This window comes from Macadamia integrifolia, chromosome 7 (genome assembly GCF_013358625.1).
Source record: "Macadamia integrifolia cultivar HAES 741 chromosome 7, SCU_Mint_v3, whole genome shotgun sequence".
Lineage (NCBI taxonomy): Eukaryota > Viridiplantae > Streptophyta > Magnoliopsida > Proteales > Proteaceae > Macadamia > Macadamia integrifolia.
In genome coordinates, this window is record NC_056563.1 from 13400587 (window position 1) to 13408825 (window position 8239).

The window sequence follows — 8239 nt, forward strand, 5'->3', positions numbered from 1 at the left end:
GGCTAGGGCTGCGAAGGTTGAGGGATATGATTAAATCCATGCTCTGTAACTTGGCTTGGAAGATAAAACTTGATGAATCAAATGCTTTTAATTTTTTAAAGGCGCACTTCTTGAAGAAAAATGGCTCTCCCAGGGCTGGATATAAGACGTCCTCCATCTGGCCTAGTAATAGGAAGGTTTGGAGAATTGTCACAGATAATGAGCGCTGGATGGTAGGGAATGGCAGGAAAATAAATTTCTAAAAAAATAAATGGGTAAATGGCTCCTCTGTCCAGTATCTAATTGAGGTGGGGGTCAGTGATGATCCGATTTTTATGGGGAAGACGGATAGATTTATTGAAAATTTCCAATGGAAATTGCCTCCTGTTCAATCAGCTAAGATGAATGATATTTTTAATTTGATTAAAAATATTAGAATCCTTATGTATGATTGTGATGACAAGGTTTTCTGGAACTGCTCGCTGGACAGATCTTTCTCGGTTAAGACAACTTGGGAGGAGATTAGGACTCGTAATCCTAAGGTTCCTTGGGAATCTTTGGTTTGGTGTAAAAATGTGCAACCTAGAATGTCTATTTTTGGATGGAAGTTGGTCCATGGAAAGTTGCCCTCAGACGAGGTGGTGAGGAGGAAAGGCATCGCTCTTGCCCCTAAATGCAATTTATGTGGTGTGGACGAAGAATCCTTGAACCACCTTTTTCTTCGTTGCCCTTTCGCAAATGAAATTTGGTCCTTCTTCTGCGGGTGCTTTAATATTGGATGGTCGCCTCCATTATCCATTCCTATGCTTTTCCAATGGTGGAAAAGAGCGCTAAATCAAGCCTTTTGTAAGGAAGCTTAGGTGATGGGGATTGTTATTGTGGCAGACAGTATCTGGAGAGAGAAACCTGAGGAGGCAGGATGAAGGTTGGAGATACACCAGGTATGTGTGCCGTTCTATTGTTAAGGAGTTAAAAAGGTGCAAACCAAATACTAAAGGAGCGATTAGATCCATGGCTGATATGATGTGTTGTAGGAAATTGGGGCTGATGGGGCAGGGAATTCTAGTCAGACCAATTTTAGACGTACATTGGTGTAAGCCTCAAGTAAACTAGGTCAAATTAAATTTTTACGGCAGCTCGATGGGAAATCCAGGGCGTGCAGGTACTAGTGGAGTTTTTAGAGACTGTCTGGAAAGAGTTCTGGGATCATATAAAATCTTCATGGGGGTTACATGGGTGTTTCACGCTGGGATGGAAGGGCTCATGGAAGGTCCTATTCGTGCTAGAGACTTGGGCTTTAAGACTCTTCTTCGGTTGTGATGCTGGTACAGCACGGAAGATCCCCTGGTTTGCAGCTCAATGTTGGGCTTTCCTAAAACCATATTTGGACGGGATTAATTAGAAAATATCTCACATTTTCAGAGAGGGGAATTCCATTGTGGATTTCTTAGCAAGAGATGCAACCAAGATTGGGATCTCCGGATCTAATGTAAACTTCCCAAGTCATGTTGTGGGGCTTCTTACCAGAGATGCTAATGGAAGACCTAATTATAGATTTTGCTAATTTTTTTCCTCTCCCTCTCCCTCTCCCTCTCCCTACTGATGGCAATGCCAAAGGTGGGGGGTGGGGGAGGTTTGGCTCTGGTTGTTTGTTGATGTAATTTTCCTTTCTCTTTCATTTTAATAAAAATCATCCTTTAGAAAAAATAAAAAAATAAAATAAAATAAAATAAAAGAGAAAAGATATTACCAACCATTTGGTCGCATCGAGTCTTCGTCTAGGTAGGTTGGAATAGTGTTCACGAAATGGACAGAAATGCAACATGTTCCCTTATAAAAGTTCTTTCTTGCTAATCACTATGAAGCGCGGGATCACTCTACGAAGAATCCGAGGCAGTTGACTCAGCGGCCTAAAAATCCGAATCCAATCTGAGTCCGATCCACACTTACTAGCGTATTTACAAAGGTACCTCTAATGTGCTTGAAGAGCCAGCTTCCTTCCATCACATCCGAAGGAGGAAACCAGAACTGGGAGGGAAGCTACCCAGCTCTTTCAGTTCAGGTGCGAAGGAAGAAGCCAGAAAGGAACATAATCAACATATAAATCTCTTATTCAAGGTCGTTTTTGAAAGTTTCAACTTGACTATAATTTCTGTCTTATTATAAAAGAGAAAAATCTACCTATCCATCTGATTCTAGACTACAATACACTTACATGGTTTCTAGGATATTTCCATGGTCTCCATCTTTTTCTTAAATATATATTTTTTAATCAGTACCTAGTACTTACCCTGTAGAAGATATAAGGAGAGGGGAGGTAATGGTCAAAAGATTTGAAGTCGAGACCTCAGCTTCACCAACTATTTTAGGCATATTTAATTCTTAATCATTAATCCACCACTCTTCCATGGAGTCATAGACCCGCATCTTCCACCTTTACCGACTGCGCTGGGTAGTTAGACACGAGAGTAACTGCCCTGTTCTTATATAGGAGCAGTAGAGCATTACCAATATATCTTTTTATCCTACTCTGTTAGGTGGATATCGAACCAGTAATCAAGACTATGGAGAGTCATCCGGCTGTTCGGCACATCTCAAGAAGCTCCATCAAACCTGACTGCGTTTCAGACCAATCAAACCAGCTTTTCCACTTGAGCGCATGGGATCTCGCCATGGTTTCCGCCTACCACATCCAGAAGGGTCTTCTCTTTTCCAAACCTCTCCCAACCAAAGACCCTTCTTCCATTACCATCATCGATTACCTTAAGGATTCCCTTTCCCGTACCCTTGTCCATTTCCTTCCCCTGGCCGGCCACTTCGTCACCCATAAACAAGACGACCCACAATCTTACTCTATTTCTCTGGATTCTAACAACAACCCAGGAGTGGATTTTGTTCATGCTGTCGCAGATGTGTCCATGGCAGATATCCTTTCCACCATCGACGTTCACCCCATCCTTCAATCATTCTTTCTTCTAGACAATGTTATCAATCACGATGGCCACACCTTGCCTTTGCTGGCCGTGCAGGTGACTGAGTTACTAGATGGAATCTTCATCGCATGCTCCTTCAACCACGTCGTCGGTGATGGCACTTCTTATTGGCATTTCTTCAATGCTTGGGCTGAGATATGCAGGATGATGGTCAATGGAAACCATGATTATGATAACATCTCACGCCCACCAGTCCTCAAACGCTGGTTTCTCGATGGCCATGGTCCAATCAACTTACCTTTCTCCCACCACGATGAGTTCATTGATAGGCACCTTCCACCCGTAGTCCTCAGAGAGAGGTTCTTCCATTTTTCGCCACAATCCATTGCGAAACTCAAAGCTAAGGCTAACGCCGAGTGTAACACCACCATTATATCCTCCTTCCAGGCCTTGTCTGCACATCTCTGGCGATGCATAACGCGGGCACGCCGTCATCTACCCAGCCACCAGAAAACGAGTTGCAGGTTAGCCATCAATAATAGATCAAGACTGAACCCACCATTATCCCCGGACTACTTTGGAAACTGCATTCAGACTGTGAGCGCAACAGTCACTGTTGAAGAACTACTCAGCCATGGAATTGGGTGGGCAGCCTGGTTGTTGCACGAGGCTGTGATTGGTCATAATGACAGTAAAGTACGAGACTGGGTGGAGGGCTGGATGAAGAGTCATTTCATTTACCATGTTGGAAATTTCTTCGATCCTTGTAGTGTCATGATGGGGAGCTCACCTAGATTCGACATGTATGGGTGCGACTTTGGGTGGGGAAAAGCAGAGGCTGTTCGAAGTGGGTCTGCACACAAGTTCGATGGGAAAGTCTCTTCATACCCCGGACGCCAAGGAAGAGGAAGTGTGGACTTGGAGGTGAGCCTTCCGCCAGAGTCTATGAGTGCCCTAGAGTCCGACCCAGACTTTGTGGATGCGATGACGCTTTCCCACTAGCGCCAAATGCTTTAAGTTTGCGGTGGTTTTCATGTCAATTTTAACATTATCTTTATGCCAATTGCTAAGAAACAACTTGCAAGTTGAGAAGGGTCGGCCTAGGTTCAGATTCACCTAGGAATTTCTTCTCTTTCCAGATTTTTTGTTTTTGGTGGAGTTGGGTAGTTGCGTAATTCTGCTGATGGCAATGCCGAAGGTGGAGTTTCTGCTTCTCCCTCTCTTTTTAGTGTGAGTGTTGGGTATTTCTCCCTTCCTCATCTGATGTACTATTTTTTCTTTTTTCCTCTTTTTCTTTTAATATACATGACTTTTTAGCGAAAAAAAACTTGCAAGTTGAGAAAATAAAGCACCATGTTGGGAAGCTTGTCAATTGTATTGACCAAAGATTTTTTTTTTTTTTCCCAATAGAAACATTGACCAAAGATCAAATGGCTGGCTGTATTCCAAGAGATGATATGGTTAAAAAGAAAAGTATTTCTCTTGCTTCCAAGTGTGTATTATGTGTTGTTGTTGAGAAATCTTTTTTCTATATTTTCTTCCATTGTAATTTTTTCACAAAAGTTTGGAAGGAGTTTTGTGATTGTTTTGGGAAGAATTGGCAGGGGTAGTTGAAATGGAGTGATTTTTGATCTGGTGGAAGTCTTGTAAGAAATCTATTCCTTCAACTGGGTGTGGATGTCTAGTTTTATTTTAATCCATTTCTTCATCTGGCTGAAGAGGAATTCGAGACTTCATGATGGGATCCAAAAGTCGGCTAAGTAGTGCTTTGCTCTAGTCAGGAATGAAATTAGTCTTCAATCTTATTGCACCTCAGGGAATTACTTGTCTATTTCTGGTCTTATGTGTGTGTTGGAAGCAGATCCGAACGGTAGAAAAGTGATAGATGTTCGGGCGTGTCAGAGTTGTACAGACTCGACAGAACAGCCAATAGAATATTGACTAACTTCTAACTAGGGTGAAAGTGAGGTCTTTCCATGCCTCGATCGCTCCAAAGACTTGAAAGTGAAAAGCAAACTCATGGAATGAATAGACAGAAGCGGAACTCCTTCCATTAAAATTGGTTCACGAAGAACACAATACATTACGTCACTCATGGCAAACAAGGGACAGCCATGAAAGTAAACTGAGGAAGACCATGACGAAACACGGGCCGTCATGGTCTTGGCTAAGCAACAGAACTTCAGCAGCGTGAGGCCTGCAATGGCTTTAATAAACCCTTTAGCAACCAACTCCCTTAGACCGCAGCATAAAACCTCTTCTGCAATGATGAAAAGGATGGGGGAGATGGGATCTCCCTGCCTCAGTCCTCTACCGATTTAACGTATGTGTGATATAAATTAAGTGCATTGTTGATTTGACTACACATAGGAAATTTAGAATTTTGCATACAAAACCCATTGTTGATGTTCTCAACTATATTAATGAATGAAGTATTTCTTTTCTAAAAAAAAAAATTAATAAAATAAATAATAAAAATAAATAAATAATTGAATACAAACCCCAACACTGAACAAACAAAAACAAAACAATTACCTAGAAAAACAAAATCTAGGGATTCATTGCCCAGTATGGGGCAAACATACCTTTTTTGTCCCCTAAAAAATTAGTTTTCATTATCTTTTTAGCCTTAGGTCGTACTAATAGATATGTATTCGATCAGTCTTAACTAATATTGATCTAATCCAAACGAATTCACTGATATCAATTTGAGATTATGAACTTTCGTTCAAATCAACTCAGCTTTGCATATTGTGGTAAGCCAACACCTGGCCATGCCATAATCGACTACTTTTTCAAAACTTTTTTTTTTTTTTAAATACTAAAAAAATAATGGTGTATTCATCTTCACATTCAATTAAGAAGACAATATGTGTTTCACCGTTGATAGAGGTCCTTGGTTTGTGTTTCAGAAGTATATAATTCTCCAGCCATGAACTCCTCTTGTTTAGATCCAATCTGATGTTTGTCGTTAGTTGCCTCTTTGGGTCATTTTCCCCAAGCGTCCCTTGCACCTCTGGTCGGAGCAGTGTTATCAATTCGGCCGAATAATTCACGAATTATTTGGCCGAACCGAATTTTTCCGAATTTAATCAAAAATTTTGACCGAATCCGAATTAAAAATAAAATTTGGTAAAATTCGCGATTTTTTCAAAAGTGAATATAAAACGCGAATAATTCGGACCGAACCGAATTAAACAGAATTATTCGGTCCACTTAAACAGTATTTAAAAAAAAAAAAAAAACCAAAAACAAAAAACAAAAAAACAAAACCCAGTAAGCTTTTTTGACCGCTTTTTTGACCGAATCCTTAAATTAATCAATCGAATTATTCCGAATAATTCTCTGTCCGAATAATTCCTTTATCCAAATTTGCTAACTATGGGTCAAAGGATGATCTGAGTATTATTGGAAGCCTCATTTGGGGATCATTGTGTTCAGATGTTAGAACTAAATGGACAGATAGTTTTTCTTACGCAAGGAAGCTGACTCGCTAATAAAACATTTAAAAAAAAAAAATCCAGTGACAATGGACACGTCAGAAGAAGATTTGGGAGAAGTTGTGGCACGTGGTCCATGATGAGGTGTGGAATCACACGACCAAATATAGTGGAAATTGTTGCAACTCAAGGAAGAGGGAGTTATAACTGCCCACTAATTAGAAGATGGATGGATCAATAGCCAATGTTGACAACTGCTAACAACAAACCAGGAGTGGATTTTGTCCATGCTGTTGCAGACGTGTCCATGGCAGATATCCTCTCCACCATCGACGTTCACCCCATCCTTCAATCATTCTTTCTGCTAGACAGAAGAGCTATCAACACCTTGCCTTTGCTGGCCGTGCAGGTGACTGAGTTAGTGGATGGTATCTTCATCGCATGCTCCTTCAACCACGTCGTCGGTGATGGCAGTTCTTACTGGCATTTCTTCAATGCTTGGGCCGAGATATGCAGGATTATGGTCAAGGGAAACCATGATTATGATAACATCTCCCGCCCACCAGTCCTCAAACGCTGGTTTCTCGATGGCCATGGTCCAATCAACTTACCTTTCTCCCACAACGATGAGTTCATTGATAGACACCTTCCAACCGTGGTCCTCAGAGACAGGTTCTTCTATTTCTCACCACAATCCATTGCGAAACTCAAAGCTATGGCTAAAGCTGAGTGTAACACCACCACTAAATCCTCCTTCCCAGCCTTGTCTGCACATGTCTGGCGATGCATAGCACGGGTACGCCGTCATCTACCCAGCCACCAGAAAACAAGTTGCAGGTTAGCCATCAATAATAGATCAAGACTGAACCCACCATTATCTCCGGACTACTTTGGAAACTGCGTTCAGACTGTGAACGCAACGGTCACTGTTGAAGAACTTCTCAGGCATGGAATTGGGTGGGCGGCATGGCTATTTCACGAGGTTTTGAATGGCCACAATGAAAGTAAAGTGAAAGGGTGGGTGGAGGGGTGGATGAAGAGTCCTTTCATTTACCAGCCTAGCAATTTCTTCGATCCTTGTAGAGTCATGATGGGGAGCTCACCCAGATTCGATATGTATGGGTGCGACTTTGGGTGGGGAAAGGCAGAGGCTGTTCGAAGTGGGTCTGCAAACAAGTTCGATGGGAAAGTGTCTTCATACCCAAGGCGCCAAGGGGGAGGAAGTGTGGTCGAGGAGGTAAGCCTTCCGCCTAAGTGTATGAATGCCCTCGAGTCCAACCCAGAGTTTATGGATGGATGCGGTGTTGCTTAACTTCCCACAAAGAAGCATTAAAATCATCTTTATGCCAATTGTCAAGGAACAACTTGCAAGTCTAGAAAATAAAAGCACCTTGTTGGGAAGCAACACAGATTTCATCAATTGCAGTGACTACAGATCAAGTGACTGATTCTTCTATAGAAAAATTACATGATTACCCACTTTTTTATTTCTCTTTACAATATTACTCATCAAAAGTTTCAGTTAACAAAAATACCCAAAATTAGGTTTATCTTTACAAAATTACCCACTTAAAGTTTAAGTTAACAAAAATATCCAAAATTGAGTTTGGGTTTACAAAACTACCCACTCAAAGTTTTAGTAATAAAAAAATACATGGTTATATGTGGAAGATGAAGAATCACTATTTTGGGTAATTTTGTAAACCCAAACGGGATTTTGGGTATTTTTGTTAACTGAAACTTTGGGTGGGTAGTTTTGTAAACCCAAACCTAATTTTGAGTATTTTTGTTAACTAAAACTTTTTGTGGGTAATTTTGTAAAGGAAAACCCAAAAATGGGTAATCATGTAATTTTCCCTTCTTCCTTCCAAAAATAGGCATCTAACC

The 8239-nt window shown here is 41.1% G+C and overlaps 2 protein-coding genes across 2 annotated transcripts; both read left to right on the forward strand.

Moving 5' to 3' along the window:
• Positions 1-2171: 2171 nt before the first annotated feature.
• On the forward strand, positions 2172-4404 carry LOC122085035 (uncharacterized acetyltransferase At3g50280-like). The gene is made up of 2 exons (XM_042653472.1): positions 2172-3989; positions 4240-4404. The coding sequence occupies exon 1, from the start codon at positions 2544-2546 to the stop codon at positions 3912-3914; it is 1371 nt and encodes a 456-aa protein (XP_042509406.1). The 5' UTR covers positions 2172-2543; the 3' UTR covers positions 3915-3989; positions 4240-4404.
• Positions 4405-6588: 2184 nt separating this feature from the next.
• On the forward strand, positions 6589-7664 carry LOC122084757 (uncharacterized acetyltransferase At3g50280-like). Its single transcript, XM_042653194.1, has one exon. The coding sequence runs from the start codon at positions 6597-6599 to the stop codon at positions 7662-7664; it is 1068 nt and encodes a 355-aa protein (XP_042509128.1). The 5' UTR covers positions 6589-6596.
• The last annotated feature ends 575 nt before the right edge of the window (positions 7665-8239 follow it).

What these genes read in the sequence shown, in the direction of transcription:
- LOC122085035 (XM_042653472.1), top strand. Translation starts at nt 2,544, where the DNA reads ATGGAGAGTCATCCGGCTGTTCGGCACATCTCAAGAAGCTCCATCAAA.
- LOC122084757 (XM_042653194.1), top strand. Translation starts at nt 6,597, where the DNA reads ATGTTGACAACTGCTAACAACAAACCAGGAGTGGATTTTGTCCATGCT.